The following is a 17,377-nucleotide window of genomic DNA, read 5'->3' on the forward strand; positions in this document are numbered from 1 at the left end:
ACATACATTTACTTCAATAACTGGATGACTTCAAGAAGATGCAGAAATCCCACACTGAAATATACGGTATCATATTCTCTGTCAAACAGTCTTGTAAAATGTAATAATTCACTTCTGAATTCAAATGACAATATGATTTTTCAGGTAAGCAAGGCCAGTAAGTATATTACTAGCCATATTTATAATGTAAGCTTGCCCCCTCATTTTTGTGTCCTTAAAATTTTGAGTTTTGTTTGCATAATTTACCTCAACTGGTCCACATGTACAACATGATTTAAAGCTATCTTTTTAGAAACTGACTTATGAATAAGAGTTTCGTGTTGATAGCTCACCTTATAGGGCCACCTCTCAACAAAACTATGATTTTATTTGCTATTATGCTAAAGAAGAAAAGAAATAAGAAGAAAATAGTTTCATGATTATGACCTTCCTTTCTTAAATCGAACAGTAGCCCTTGAAAATATGCCAGTTGCCTTAGATGACCAAGTCAGGCTTGCAGTTAGCCTAACCTCAGTATTCAAGGTATTTCCTACAATAAGCATAAGCAAGTACAAATGCACACTACAGTACAACAGAGACTGCATATTTTTAGCTTAGGTAAAAATTGAATTTTTTAGTTTGCCAAAATCATTATTAGTCTTCAACACAGCACATGAAATGTGCTTAACATTTTTCTCTTCTTTTGGGTGCACAGTGAATATTTCTGTGTAAAAAATGTCAATTAAAAGGGTTTGTAAACACGCTTTATTTTATTTCCTACCTGAAGAATGTAGCCTCGAACATAGTCTCGAAGTGTCCATCCTAAGCCATGTAGAATATGCAACACCTCCTCTTGCTTCAGTACACTGAAGAGTCGGTCAAGTAGTATCTTCAGTCTAACCGGCACAGCCTGGGTACCATAAAGCATCAGACTGCTGATGTCAAACACAACGTTGGACTGCACGATCTCCACTTGGGTTGGGTGGTAGAGGTGCTGAGTACTAAGCTTGTCCAAGGCTGAAAGAAAAGGGATTAAGTATAAGGGAAGAGATAATAGGAAAGCAAGAAAATAATTCCAAAGAATCATGTAATCACATCAGATAAAGTAGATGTGCTTATTTTCTATAGAAAGATTCACCTGGGTGATCCTTTACCACAAATACACTCCAAAACAGTCCCATTTTCCAAGGGGCGTTAATTAACTTTTAACCACAGAGCAGAATGGTGTTCACATGAGTCTCAGAGAGAATTGCAGAATCATGAAATGGTCTGGGTTGAAAAGGACTATAGTGATCGTCCAGTTTCAGCCCCCCTGCTACGTGCAGGGTCATGAACCACCACACTAAGCTGCCCAGAGCCACATCCAGCCTGGCCTTGAATGTCTCTAGGGACGGGGCATCCACAATCATACTCCTCAGTTTAAAAAAATATATGAAAAATTAATAATTAACTGAAGACCAACATTGGAACTGCACAGAATTGACTGGGACCATAAAAGATTTCAGACTTATCTTCCGGAGTCGAAAAGAAAACAGGCGTCTCAAATGCGTTAAAAACTTAGACCTATGTGTTACCATGAATTCACTGCTACTTCATTCAGCTACTAAGTAGCACACATTGTTTTGTTTTATTATTTGGTGCAAATTTCATATTATTCATTGCAACATGACTAATTTTGAGATGAGGGGAGAGGAGGTTTGTAGGATGCAGGTAATTCTTAACCCCTTATGAAGTAAAACATTATGAAATTGTAAATGGCATTACATGCTATATTTTGTATCTGTTTACATTTAATTTCCTTTTCTATTTTACGGAGCATGTTGCAGCACCTACGCTTCTGACTGCTTTTTTTTTTTTTTTAATTTTTTTTCTGAGTATTTAAAATAATCGAATAGGGACTTCTTCTCATGTACTTTGGTTTCTTTTTGGCTTTTGGTCACTGGAGAGTTCATGTACTCTTGATAAATTGCTTTCTTACATCCAGAGCGCAAAGGCCCTTATCATTTACTCGCTGGCTTCATTCAACACATTTACTCCAAGGAATACTTTGTCAAAGAGTTCTGGTTTCCTTATACTTCATTTCTTGCAACTGATTTGTCTGATCTTTCCTTTTCTAGTGGTTAAGTCAACTTTGAATAAATAGCTTTAAATATTAATTTAACTTTCAAAAAAGATAAGGAATTGGCAAGCCTAGGGACTGCAGTCCTCCATCTCTCTACGGGACATTTATACTGCAGAATGTGAAGGATGGAATTATTCTTCCAAAAGGACTTCTTTCCAAAACACTTCTGCTATATGGGCTTCATGATATGGAAATGATTTATTTACAAGTTCTAATAAGTGGGATTTGATTGAAGCATAAACAGGAAAAATACTTTCTTAGGTTTTCTTTTACCTGTTTTTTTACTTTTTTTTTTTTTTTTTTTTTTTTTTGGTAACATGGTTATTTTGACACAACCATAACAAATGTGTTTTCAAACTACTCAGTTAGAAAAATCTAGAAAATTAATTTATTTGCCATGTAGATAGATATGCTTATATGCAGGTGTGTATGTAAAAGTATTTGACTAAGTTTATTTCCTTTCATCATATGCCTACGGTGAGAAAAAGCAAGTTCTTTCACCTAAAGAAGAAAAGCGGCTTGCTTTTATTTTTTAAGACGACAATTCTAGATTGGCCCTTGTCAGAGTGTTGGCAAAATGTCTGGATCTAAAGACTACTGACTGGATCATAAAGCTAATAGCTAGAATGAGGTCACAAAACTCTGTGGACAATTACCCGCAGCATGTAATGAGACCACTCTGAGAATAATGGCCTAAAAAAGATCAAGATGCAATAGAAGTGAAGAAATAATAAAAAAGGTCCTTCCAAATGACTGTGCGTACTGGTTGAACAACAGACAGAAATTTTTACAAGATGTCCTGTACTACTCCATTTATCAAAAACATCTGTTTTCAAGTAATACTATCTATAGACATCTGATTCTCAAAAGGCGTACACACGAAAAATAAGAACTAGTCATGTGTTGGATTAACATTCCAAGTGACAGTGAAATGATCTCCAATTTTGATTTGTGGCTTTATTCTGCACATTATGTAAAAACAAATAAAAGCAGTGCACTTTATTCTTTTAAAGGACACGTCAGGGTATGTACTGAAGTGTATAATTTACAATACAACAAAGCATAGATTGGGTGTGAACCAGAACACTTGCAAAATAAAGGCAGACCCCATGCTACAGACAAAAAACAATTAACAAACAAACAAACAAAAAAACCCAAAAAACAAAAAAACCTTGAAAACTTTTGCACCTGGCAGGAGAATGCAATTTTTCACAATGCTTTTTCTTTCTTCTTTTTCTTTTATTTTTAGTTTAAGAGATTGCTAAGGAAACAGTTGAGGTTTTATTCTGCAGTAATCCTGATTTCTTCTGCAGTATAATTAGCAAAGTAATGACACCATTTTAGGAGGATTCAAGAGGACACTAGCTAGTTTAGATTAGAAACTGAAAAAAAAAAAAAAGAAAAAAGAAAAAAGAGGACCTGCATTTCATTGCTCTTTCTGTAAGGACAAGAGTATTAACTTTAACTTTCTTGACAAATCTGAGAGTAGATAGTTGAATTCTGCTGTCCTGAATTATCCATTTAATTTCATATAAGGTATATAGGTATATAAGACATTCCTCACCATTTTCTGTTCTAAGTTATTGGTTTGATTCCTATATACTAATGAACAATGCTGTGTTTCACAGGTGAATACATTCAACATTATCTACAGCACTGTATGATTTCATAAGTGCTTAGGAGACTTCAAGATGAAACATGCTATATAAAAGAATGAGCTTTATCATACCTGAAAAATGAAATAAACAGATATGTCCTTATTAAGAAGATATCACTGCCTGAGCATCATAAACCACACATTGTAAGTCCCTTCCTGGTGCAGCATGAGCTATTACTCATGTTTAGATTTTTAGTGTGCTTAAAATTTCACCCAGAAAGGTCTGAACATGTTCGTGACTTTTCAGTGCAACCTATACAGCCTTCAGAAACTGACTACGATCGGTTCAGCGAAGTGCTTCAACTAAGGCATCTGCCTTTCAACAGCCCAATTCTTAGTTAGACTAACAGTCGGATAGTTACTATATTAGAGTGAGCAGAAAGGTGTACACCAGCACAGGAAGAAAGGAAAAATCTTTTAATTTTGAGGGGAGCAGCCCTTGTGTTTTACCACAGCAACTTTCAGTGAAGATAAACTACAAGTACTTATTTCAGAAATTTTAACTACTGAAAGGGGGACAAAAAAGGCTAATAAAGAAATGGATACAGAAGACTGCCTTCAAAATCCAAAAATTACTAACTGTGTTATTAGTGTAGGAATTAGAAATCTTTATTTCCTACCTTTCTCACCTAATTCTGAAGTATTGAAGATGCCCCATAACCCTTCTATGATCTGTATTAATCACAAGTTTTAGAAGATACTTGTCTATTTAGGATTTGGTTCAGAATTTTCCTCAGCCTCTTGCCATTCCCAGGTGAAAACTCTTCTTTCTGCATTCAAGTATTACAATCCTACTGTGATTTCACTGTTGCAGACAGCAATTTTAAGAAGCCACAGAAGACCCAGTGAGATGTTCCTTGGTGCTACATCCTTCTGCATGAACACATTTACATATTATTTTACATGTGCACAATCTTCAGGCTTTCTATCTGTTGCCAAAGTAACAAGGGTAGACACTACCTGTATCTTGGTCTTAGTGCACTATTATTGCTAATCCTATTTTTGTAAACAGTACACAGCCAAATAACCCTAATACCTAGAAGGAGTGCATATTTCTGTCTGCAGGGTTTCAATGAGCTTCAGTTTGTTATTGTTGGAGATTTCTACATGGGCACTCATGGTAGCTGAAATGAAAAGTATCATGTTTGCAGAGTGCAAAGTCCAGGTAGCAAAAGGCCAATCTAATCCAATTACAAGTTCAGCTTGCCTGCAATTCCCTTTTCAGAAAGAAATAGTTAAAGAATCGTATAATGTTTGGGTTGTATAAAGGAACAGAGGATACTGAGAACCACACAACACTTCACAGGAGTACTGTCTCAATTATTTTAAGCACCTGAGTTAGCTACCTGACTTAAACAAAAATTTAACCTGTAATAAAACCAGGAGGGGGGATTTTCTTTACCATCTATATTTTACTGGAGTTTTGGGATGCTGTGCAATTTAAAGGACATGAAGTGAAAAAAGATAAAGTAAGACTAAAGCACTTACAGAAAATAAAGACAAAATCTTTAGTTTTATAAACATTACGACCAGTTCATAGGCTCTGCTATGCAAACTGACCTAGGACCCTGTCTTTCAACAAGGTAATCCAAATTAAAAGCCAGTTTTGTTAAGTAAAAGAAATATAAGTAGACACTAATTAATTTTGCACTTCAAAGCTCTCACACTGTTTTTTGAGTATGTAAAACAAAAGCATCATCTTTTGCCTTCACTGAGTATAAAAGAGTTTTAAATACTACTTTTGATGCAGCTGGAGTTGTTAATGCATATTCATCTTTCTATTTTTGTTAGATAAATATTTAGGTTTTCTGGGGTGGGATGAAAAGGTGTACTGAAAATCCTTATTCTCAGCTGATCTGCCAGGCTGTGTACCTCAGAACATCACAGAAGAGTGTCAGTATGTTACAATGTACTGGTGGCCATTATTAATCTTACAACATTTCAGCTCCAAATTTGGCTTAATCAGTTTTCTCGCTCTTGATTTTGTTGCATGTTCTCTAGTTTATAAAGAAGGGACACAGTCTGAATGCATACACATGCATATAATTTTAATTTTAATACGTAATTTTAAAAACACCATCATATTTCCAGATTACTAGAGTTCAAGGGTCAATAGGAAGATAAAAAAGACATTTTCTGTAGTCTGTGTCCAAGCAACAACCAAGCATTTCCTAGACATTTTTAATCTGAATAAGTGGGCTGCTTTCTTCAGCAATAGAAATTGAAATTGGTACAGATTAAATATACAATACCAACACACAAAAAGAAAAATCATAGTATTATAGCAGCAATATGGCATACTGAATACAGTAAAATAGATATTGTACATTTAATGGCATTGCAGAGCCATGTAGTTTGCAGTTGGTTTTACTGGTGAACACATACAGCTTTACATTTTTCAGAGTTCAGATTTTCTTCTTTTCATGCTACAGAGAAAAAAATAGCAAATCCTTTCAGGAAAAGATAGTAGCCTATGATCAACCAAATGCTGGAGGGACACTACTGCAGTGCTTATAGGTGGTCTAGGTTAGCCTCCCTTAGGATGTATACTTAATACCACCTGCCACATGGTGTATTCCGTTATATTTTATAGGTTAATAAAAAAAAAAAGTTCCTCAGAAATGTGCTTAGAAGATGACCAAAGTAAAAAAAAAACTTCCCAGTATCCACTGAAAGATGGCTGAAAGATTTTTACTGTGTAGGAAATTATCCCATTCATCCCTTAGCACAAGCAGAGAGTGGGGATACACTAACATTTATAGCGTGGATGAACATCCTGTTCTGTCTGGGCGTAAGCACCAGCTAGAACATGGCATCCATTGGTGATTCCATTTTACTCTATCTTCATTCCTTTAACAATTTTATCCACTTTGAAGATGAAAATTCACTAAGTTTCAAGAGATGACGGAAGGTGAGGAAATAGCATATATTCTCATTCACAGGCAACAACATTTCTTTCTACCTTTTACCGTATTTAAAAGCTAAAAATGGAAAGCATTTGGTAAATGCATTTAGTCTCTGACAGGAACACATATGTGATCTCCTAATTTACAGCTTGCATGTACAGATGTTCACACTTAATAAAAAGATACTTAATTGCATTTTAAAATTAAACATGTGTTGATAATAGGTATTTCAAACCCAAACAACACAGCAACTGAACTGATAAATGTCTTCATGCCTCACCACGTCTTATGCTCTAACAACATTTTTATAACAGATCAAAAAAACAAAAACCCAGCACTTCAGTTGCATGTACACAAAATAAATGTTATTAAAAAAGGTTTGAATGAAATCTTTCATTAATTTTTCTGCCTATGATCTGATTCCAAGTTGAAACACTTAGATTGCTACTCAGTTTATGTAGCCAAAAGCAGAACCACAGTTTGTTCACAGACATTGCTTGCCGTCTGCAATTTTTTTTTATCCCTTTGCAAAACTTTGAACCCCATCCAGCTTTGACACACTGCCTCTTCAGTTAATAACTATCAAGTTTCCCCTTGTCTCCTGTCTACTTTTCTTTGAGGCAATTGCGCACTCAGCACCCCGAGATAATAACACACATCTATAAGATAAAAGCAATGGCATTAATGTAATTGTCTGCCTTTCTCTCTTTAGCCTAATCTTTTTTTCCCTTCAGTTTTGACTGCCTCTGTGACACCTGTTTTTGTCTCCTCTGATCCTACGACAGGTTTTCCGCTGACAAGGTTTTTGCCTGACAGAGATTCTGCCAGACAAGAACATAATAAAATATGAAGAACTGCTTGTCAGAGTTCCTGCCAATGCTCACATGAAATAGGAGAAAAAAAAAAACCTGATTTTTTTTTTTTTAAAGGGGCCTGTTCTGGTCGCTTTTGTCATGTAGGGAAAACAGCCTCCCTGGCCAACTCCTGCAAGTCAAACAGGTGTTTTCTTTTATTTTTTGTTCCTATATAAAAACAAAAACAATAACAACAACAAAAAAATAAAAACAACAACAAAAAACCACCCCACAACAATTCCTCCTAACTTCTTCCTGCAAAATGAAAGTTAGATCTAACTCTGTGTAGTTGCATCTATATTGGAAAAACATTTTAAAAACTCAGAATTGACCCTCAAATAAATAAGGTAGCAGTCTCCTCCTTGTTGATAGCTAATGTGTACTAACATGTTCAAAGGAACAAGCAATAAGGATCTTCATTCTGAGTTCCGAGAAAAACATCTGGGCTACTAGACACTACCTGATAGGTCACACTGCATAAGTGAAGACACCTGACTATGATAAGGAAGATGAGATACAGCCTCTTCTCTTCTGCAGTCCCCTGTCAGAGTGCACATTTCTGCATGTGTGAAGGAAGACTTCACAACTGATGATTACCCTGACGCAGATGATTACTGGAGGGTCCCAGCATACAGCTGCTCTTTTGTGTGTCAATATCATCCATCGTCCCTGCTAGAGACAGTAACTCTGACTTTCACTGTGCTGGCCATACTCTCCAGACATCACACTGTAATCGCACTCCATGGGTCCAAAACGCCTCCTTACTGTGGGTAAGCAAGGCTGTGACCTTCATTCCCTAACTAAGCTACACCTTAGATGTGTGTTCTGGATGACCCTCATGTTCTGGTCTCCAACGCTGCCTCTGACTTCACCTTCTTGTTCATGACTGGAGTTTGGATGAACCCTGACTTGTTCCCTCAACCATATCTCAGGCTTGGATATACTCTACTAGCAGTACCTGGCTTTACATACTATGATCAGACTCTGGGCACTGGGTCCACTGGTACAGGCACAATCATTGTTGCAGTTTTCTGGGCTCCCAATTTAGATCCCCTTGCTGGACAGCCCAACTCTTGATGCTCCTTGAAACATAGACTGACAGTGTACTACTATTACCTTGGCTAGCCTTTACATTTGCTCTTTCCTATCTCTTAGTCTTGAAACTCCAATGCTTCCTTCCTATCAGCCATTAACACCTTCATAAGTATCTCTGCTTAATAATGGTGGAATTGGGGCCAATGTGTATTTTAACTGGACTGACACCACCTGGTTGACACACTGTATACAGTGTTGACAGCAACACATTTGGTGTCCTGGATTGGTGGTCTGGAATTGGAGGATTTCCATCTTAATACAAATGCACCCCAACTTACATTGTCTTATTCACAGGCTTATAGAAAAGTATATGTTTGAAGGGATTTATGGAGGTTGCCTGGTATTGAAAGGAAAATCTTAAATTAGCTTATCTAGGGCTCTGACAGCTCAAATGACCTACATGTACAATGAGAGATATTCCACCACTTCTCCAGGCTGAAGATATTCACATCCTCGGAATACAGGTTCATACAGCTAGTTCTACCACTGATAACACCAATCTTACCCGTCACCATAGCCCCTCAATGAAATAAGACATTTGTGAGGAACGGCAATAAAATTCAAGTACTGCAATCATTTCACAAATCTCCTGTTAATACAATTCAGAAAATTTGATTGTAACAATTAGGCCACAATAAGAGAGATCTTTGGAACTCATATTATACATTTCTTATATGACCTTTTCTAAAACCAAGAAAGAAGTGGAATAGTAAAGTAATACTATTGTCCGCTAAATTAATCTGGGGCAAGTTTCCTTATAAAGGTGCTATAGACAAATTTCTTCCTAAGAAGTAAAAGAAAAAAAGTTTATTCCCACTGAGTTTCACATTTGCACAACAAAAATCTGGGGTAAAGTTACCAATGGAATTACCATTACATAGTAGCATCTGAAAGCAGTATGAATTTTTTATTCTTGCAGTCAGATCCCATTTTAACCTTGTGAAGCTATGTAAAATGGAATAGTAAGGCTTGTTTCACTTAGAACTCTTCCAATTTGTGTTCTGCTTAACCTAGTGAACTCTAGTTAATTAAGATGTTCCTATAAACAATTAAGCTTCTTGTAGGATCGTTAAGAAGATATAAAAATTTATGATGTAATAAAGTGTAATAAAATGATATAGTGGTTAGCACATCACTGCAGTTCATATGCAGTAGCATAGGTGTTAAAAGAGGCAAGTATGCAGGTGCCATCACCTAAATATGCTAGAGACTTGTGGATGCATGTCATAGAAACAATGTCACCATTGCTGCCCCAGAAATCTGCTGGTGATTGTACCCTCAGGTCGCACAGGATTTATGCTGCTCATGTGGAAATCAAGTAGCCAGCTCCAGACACTTCTTTCTTCCTATACTGATGCTATGCTATGTAGTGAACATCCCATCATGACATTTAATGGGACAAGATCAAATGTTTCACTGACTGTTTTCCCAAGAAGCTGTCTCTGCCATTTATGGAATCTACAGGATTTCAAGTGCTGATAAAAATCACTCCTTCTTTTGCCTTTGCTCTACTTTGCATATAACAAGTCTATTTTTTTCCTTAGCAGATACCTACTTAGGAAGAGAGGACAAGATATCCAAGACATTTCCTAGCATTTTATCCCATGTTATTTGGTTAAAAAAAAAAGAAAAGAAGAAATGAAGCCTTCCCTGTGAAAAGTCATTTCAGGTAATCACGGGCACTGAGTGATAGTATCCTGCTCTTCTGTGATACCCTCAGTCTACATTTCTTTGGGCATTTTAAAGCTAGTCTAGGTAGATAAAAGCTATTAAAGTGGCCTTGTATGTACTTCAGAGACAGGAAAATTGAGGTACTGGTAGCAAGAGTTCCAAAAAATAAGTCAACAATGGCAATGGATAAAGAAGACTTAAATAATAAAGACTATGTTCTCAGTTTATGTAAGGAAAAACAGAATTGGCAAGGACAGAGAAAAAATATATCTGTAATGATCAGATATCTGATTTAATTCTCAAAATACCATTCTCTTCTGCAAAGAAGTTATTCTTGCCCAAAACGCTGAGTCTATCTGAATTACTTAGCACATGCATGAAATAAACATTATCCCCCACAAAAGAGAACAAAAGCAGAAATATTGACAATTCTTTTTTAACTATTACAGAGTATTTTTATTTTTATAGTCACTTTTTTTGTAAAGTATACCTGCAGCAAGGTGGCAAGCACAGGTATGCAGTGCAAAAGGGCAGGATGCCCTCCAGGATGCCCGGGGATTCCCAGCCATAGAATTCAGCCTTTGTACAAAAAGTCTTTCTACAGGTATATGCACTGTGTGTGGATATGCGGACATGGAATACAACATTGTGGTATTCCAAAAAGGGGCTGAGAAATGTTACCTTCAAAACAGTTACCAACACAAAGCAATCTGACTGTTGCAGTGTTGGTTGAAAATAAGAGTTCCCAATGTGCATCTGATGGCTTTCATCCCAGTTCCAAAAGACTACAAATATCACTAGTGACTTAAAAAAAATTCATAAAATATAATGGTCACAGTGAGAAAGGATTTCACTTTGGGACGTGAATATGGTAGAGTCTAGCAAGAAAGAACACTGTGCTTCAGAATGGGTCGATTCTGCTTAGGGCTTACCAAATTCTCCGGCAGTCCTTAGTTGACAGCCTAAGGTCTGTCTGGGGCTAACGTCATCAAACAGTGTCCAAGAGATATTAGCATTTTCAAACCCAGGACCACGTACCAGAAGATTCATGGGAGGAAGATCTAATCTCCTCCTGACAGATTAAAGAATCAAGATTTCCTGAGGGTGGCAGGGAAGAAGAGAAAAAAGATTTTAATCTGAATGGACTCTGAAAGAAATACAAGGAGATGTGTGTCAACATACGTGTTGACTGTGGTTTTCTCCCAAGGAAAGCCCTCCTCAGCACCTGAGGATGCTGAATTTGCACAATGAATAAACCCTTAACAATATAGATAAGTAAGCATACATGGAATGAAAAAATGGAAAAGAAAGCCTTTTTATTTTTTCTTGGAATAACTATTTCCTTTCTGTTACTTATGTCTAATAAATCTTTGAAATAACGCATTTTTTCTTTGATGCCCTAATGCCTGGTTACTTTCCTTTGTTTTTACCTCAGCTTGTCTTGCATTAAGAGTCATCTCAGAGTAACTGAAAGAAAACCCTACACTATGTCATTCTTACCAATGTAGTAGATTTTAAAACCAGATTTGTGGATCCCAGTGCCCCCAAGATAATAGAGAGCATCTTCTCTGAGCTTCATTGACCACTTTGGGAATTGCTGCTGAATGGAAGGAAAAATGAAGGCACAAGCTGGAGGAGGGACTCAGAGAAAGTGTTTACCAGTAATGAATTAGGTAAGGTTCTTGGAATAAACTGAGTAATGAAATATACATCTCACTCTTCAGGGTCAGGAGGAAGTTAATACAGATGGGTCAAAAGGATTTTGTCAGTAAAGTACAAGAAAAGCCAGACAAGACTTAAAATAGTTTTGCTTATGAAGCCATGAAAAGCTAGCCTATCTTATTAATTAATTAAGATTAATTTATTTGCCAAAAATGTCTATGTAACACCCCCCAAAATTGAAACTCTATGTTTTCAGGTCATATTAAAGCATTTTATAGAATTAACTAAGCTGAAAACAAAGCAAAAAGTATGCTTGGTATGCTAAGGCTGTGACTCTTCCTAAAATATTATGGAACAATACAAAAATAACCCATCTATTTTAACCACTACATAATAATAACAGGATTATATTTCCCTTTCACTTTTTAGTGTTGATTCTCTATCCTTTTTCCAGTTTTTAAGAAAAGTGTAACACGGCCCTTCTGCCAGCTTCTAGAGACTCTAAGATGTATGACATATTCTGCTTTTGCTTTTTGTTTTGTTTTGTTAGAAGTGACCTTTGACTTTGCAAACCTGGATTTCTTTCACTTAGCAACGTTGAACAGTGACAAACACAGGAACCCTGCTGGTTTTTATTTCAACACAGAGCTCCTCTTCCTTTCTCTCTCATTCCCATGTAGCATACATTTAAAATCTAAACCGCTTTTCCAGTTCCAGTCCTTTCAGATACTCAGACGCAATTTCTCACATTTCCACAGGATTTCTCTTTCTCTTTTCTTTATTTACTTGCTCCTGCCTTCCTTTCATTTTCTCTCACCTCACCTTTCCATTACACGACAACTTTAGAATGTAGAATTCACCACTCTGCCATTAAGAAAGAAGCAGTTGCGGTCTCATCATACATTTGGGCTTACAACAGCACAGTCTCCATTTTCTGCTGGAGACCATTGTTTTGACTGTTAGTCTAATTTACAGCAAGTCAGCACATGCTTTATTCAAACGCTGGTAGCTGGAAAGTTCCTTCACAAGGTGAAAGGCGTTGAGACTCTGACCATGAGCATTCACCAGGTGTCAGATTTGTAGATGGAAAAGGCTGATGGATTTGCCCTGTGCACTGAAATCTACTAGTCAATGCATATGTTTTGAAACATAAAGGAACTTGAAGTTACTCAGAAAAAGGCCTGGTGAAGTCTCTGGCTGGAGATGGGGGCATATGTAGTTTACACTGTAAGGTATACCTCACAGAGGTACTATGGGCCGATAGGCATGCTGCAGAGGGAGAGACAGCAAAGATCAATAGCGAATTAAGAGCCAGATTGCTCAGAGAGAAGTAAGAATAAGGAAGACAACAAAAACATTCACAGGATACTTCACTGTCCAGAATAGACTGAATGGTGTGAAATTCAGGTAGTCTGAGAATGCATATTGCAATAAAGACATTGAAAATCATGCTGTTGATGTGTGATTGAGCTTTGCCAGTGATTAGTCTGCGAGTAAGACAGAGAACGAGATTTTCACATTTTCTGACTCTCTTTGAAACAATACAACACTGATTTTAGACAGTTTAATTATTATATTGTGTACTTTTGAAATCTCTGCAAAGTCCATGATACAGAAACTAAAAGAACTAGAACAAATGTCATAATAGCTTTAGGGCACTATGATGCATTCCACCTCAACATCCTTCAGTGGAACAAAACGGTTACAAAGAGTAGACACTATTTCCTATTGATACTGCACTGGGTCTTTTGATCAGCTGTACCAGGTAGAAAGTGTTTTTATTAGCAGTGCAGTCACTGTTATTCTGACATCAATGACACACAAAACATAATGTAAAGCTAATGATGTCAACATCTTTAGACTGCAGACTTGCTTAATTTCTTTTATAGTAGACTAAGATACATTTAGAATGGAAAGTGGGTGGCAAGATTTGTTTTTCTCATGGTTTCCAATATAATCTAAGAAAGTAGCTTTTTTGTGCCAAAACTAGTGAAGTGTCTTTACTACATTCATACAGAATAGCATACTACTTGTAAAACAATAAAAATATCGGGAAACAAAAATATTCAAACAATCAAGAAAGTCTTGACTATTTTTTTTAGTCATCTTACTCCTACACTATTTAAAGGCCACAAAATAGCAATTGCTTGTGCTAAAATCAATTGTACTAAAAAAGAATTACTATTAACATTCTAATAAGATCTTAATTTTCACCATGTGGACTACTCCAAGCATATTAACCACTTAAAAAATTGCAGGAAAAAAGCATAAAATCATCTGTTTGCCTGCTTGAGGTCTAGAAAATGGTTTATCCAATTTAAACCATTCAGCTTTTCTTATAGAAAATAAATCTCCATTCAAGCTGACCATATGAAAGTGAGACTTCAGCTAGAAAAAAAAAAAATGAACAATCTATTTATATGAATCCCTTAAAACATCCAGAGATTCACAGTAGAAATTATGTATTCCCTATTATTCACAGCAGTTCTTTAGAATGCTGTGATACTCTGCAGTTTTTGGCGTCAGCTTTAAAGACACTGGCAGTAAGATTAACACTATAGCAGAAGGGTGCGTGGTCAAAACTTTGCAAGATGAGCTATTGCCAACAGAATCATTTATCTTGCCACAAAAGAACTCCTCTGACGAATCTGTTCATATATTGACATCCTACACTGGCACCTCCAAACAGGAAAATACTTTACTTGCAGGGAACCTTTCCTTTCAAGAAGTGTGCAGCTCATTTCAGGTGAGTAAAGACAAACATAAGAAAGACATCAGAAATAGGAAAATATATATACAAAAATAACACAGGCCAGCAGCTGCAAGGTGCAATAATACTGCGGGGGCTTTATGCCCTTTCCTGCGCACTCCAAGAATTTCAACATTTCAAATGGCAGCTATTAATATGCATTAATTCAGCACAGATGTGTCAAGTAGAGCGTGAGAAGATTGCAGTTCTAAGCTATTTTTGATCTGTTTGGGTAATTATGATTCTAGGTTATCAGAACTGAATAAGCATGGTACTTCCTGTTGGAAACACCTATTCTTTGATAATTACATTCAGAGAAGCACTACATCATGTGTCAAGGATCTGAGTTGAAATTCATTAATAAAAATCAGAAGGAAACCCTTTAATTAAAGTAGTAGGAAATTCTATTTGCATTCAAGGAACATCTTCCGAAAGCGCAGTGTTAATGGTTTAAAGAAAATCATTTCTGAACAGCAGCCTGATTCAGTCATTTTAAAAACCAGGTGATACAGTGCACTGAATTGTTCAGATTACTGAATGTTGTCCTCAGTATTGTGGAAAACAGTTCAGATCAAAAACTGGAAGTGGATCCATCACAGTCTCCAGAAAGTAATCTAAATGCCTGTGATTTGAGAAGTATACGAAACATACATGTGACAAGTCTTGCTCTACCACAAAATGTAAATACTCTAGATGACTGTATACAAAGCATTAAGAAAAAATATAGCAGAGCATTCTTTGCGCAATACTGCAGTAAAACAAGCACTTTGCAATAACATATAACTGTATTAAGTCTTGTATTAGGAATGTTAAGTACTCAGTTATGGGAAAGGGTGGTGCATCACTGATTCTTATATTCACCTTCTGACATCCTGGACTTGAAAAGCAGAGCCCTGTGGTTATCTCAGATTACTCTCATACACTAATTTTTAATTCAACAACATAATAGAGGGGTGCTTATTAGAAAAACTTGAGCATCATCTTCTGAGATGTACTGGTTAAAAATAAAAACTGGGATACTTATGTGTGAGAATCCAAGTGCCAGACCCCCTTTTACTCAACAGGAGGACACGCTGGAAAATACCTAGGTAAGCCTTCCCTACCCATGGATGATCAAAGCCTCAGTTGCTGATTCTGCACAAAATCTGAAGCATGCCTGAGCTCCAGAATTTTGTGAGGTTTAGAAGTCCTTCCAATAAATGTGAGCCTGGTTATACTGTGACTAAAGATTTCTTTCCAGTAATTAAGAGGAGTGAAAACAGGCAGCACCCTTGCAGAATTTAGTACATAGCAAATCTGTAACCAACTACCAGATTCGTGGTGTCAGGCTACCATTAGGCAGGCTGTACATACAACAACAAAGTGACACAGAACTGCTTTGTACCCACATTCCTGATTTGTTTTCCAGGTGTGTGAATCTTTTAAAAACTTCTCTGGCATTTGTTGCTGTTGAATTTGCTGAGCATACACATGCACTAATTCAGAAAGTTCAGGCAAAATACTCAAAATCATGTACTAAATAAGCAGAGATCAAGTGCATGTGAGGCATACTAGTCTTCCAATCCAGGTTTTATAAAAATAAAATAAAATTTATTAAGTGTAACCCACTGAATATCTGGTAGAAGAGAAGAATGAAGACTGTTCTAGCTTACAGCCTGGACAATAAGAAAAAATCTCAAATTTCTTCTGCAAATATGTTTAATTTTTCTGTGCTGTCTGATTTTTTTCTTTTTTTGAACTCATTTTTTTTTTTTTTTTTTGTTTTTAAATTGTTTGTTTTGTTTTGCTTTTCAATTAAACCATGTTAGGTGTTCTCCTTACTTTTCTCCTTATTTTGTCTGGCTTTGTTTCTTTCTCTTAAACATATCTTAATTCAGACTGTCAAGAAAACAACAAATACACAAAATAGTGGAGTGTAAATAAGAACTAAGACCTGTGGAGTGTGTTTTATTGCCTTTTAGAGGGATTTGAATCTCTCCATTCTTTTGTCATCTATTTAAATATAGGGAAGAGAGGTTCAACACACTGATCAAGTATTTCATTCAGCCAGATTGGATACACTGATTTTACTGATATCCAAGCTCTGAAAGGTTGACATTGGTACATTTGAATTTCCATTGGACTCAGCAACTTACTGGCCAATGCTAATTTTCAATATAAACTCTGCTGTGCAACCAAACTACAAACCCTTCCCTTTCTGCTAAGATCTGCTACAATCAGATAACTTCCTGGAGGTCAGGATACACTTTTCAGCTGTACACAAGCTCAAACTAGGTACCAACTCCAGTGGTACCTATTGCCACAGTAACCTATAGTATTTCCAATCTATCATATTTCCATGCTAGAAATTGATGTGAAAAAAGTGCCGACACTTACAGAAACCCAGAGAGCACACCTTTTCAGAGAAATAGGTATCACTGCTGTCTGTATCACTCCAATACTTAGCATTTGCAGGAACAAAGAACAGAATAGGGAAGATCAGCCCAGAACAGACATTTCTTACCATGTGCCACCCAGCCATGTTTACACTGATCACAGGTTCTCAGGTTAATCTTCCCTGGCTGAAAACATTCACACGTGCAATTTACCAGTGTACAGCGGATGGCCTGGAAAAAGAAAAAGAAAACACATATTAATGTTCTCCCCCCTTGTACAAATTTATTGTGAGAGCTAGAAGGGTAC

General features: G+C 36.5%; 1 protein-coding gene across 2 annotated transcripts in view; it reads right to left on the reverse strand.

Annotated features, from left to right (window-relative positions):
• The window catches only part of BNC2 (basonuclin 2), a 336,230-nt gene that overhangs the window by 93,203 nt on the left and 225,650 nt on the right, over window positions 1-17,377 (reverse strand). For both annotated transcript variants that reach the window (XM_042877464.1, XM_042877465.1), the window contains exons 3-4: window positions 17,199-17,301; window positions 761-996 (exon numbers count right to left, since the gene is read on the reverse strand). In XM_042877464.1, the coding sequence (XP_042733398.1) occupies window positions 761-996; window positions 17,199-17,301 (339 nt within the window). The remainder of the gene's footprint in view (window positions 1-760; window positions 997-17,198; window positions 17,302-17,377) is intronic.

The sequence above is a fragment of the Lagopus leucura genome, unplaced genomic scaffold, assembly GCF_019238085.1.
Source record: "Lagopus leucura isolate 7727_CA_CO unplaced genomic scaffold, USGS_WTPT01 Super-Scaffold_100018, whole genome shotgun sequence".
NCBI lineage: Eukaryota > Metazoa > Chordata > Aves > Galliformes > Phasianidae > Lagopus > Lagopus leucura.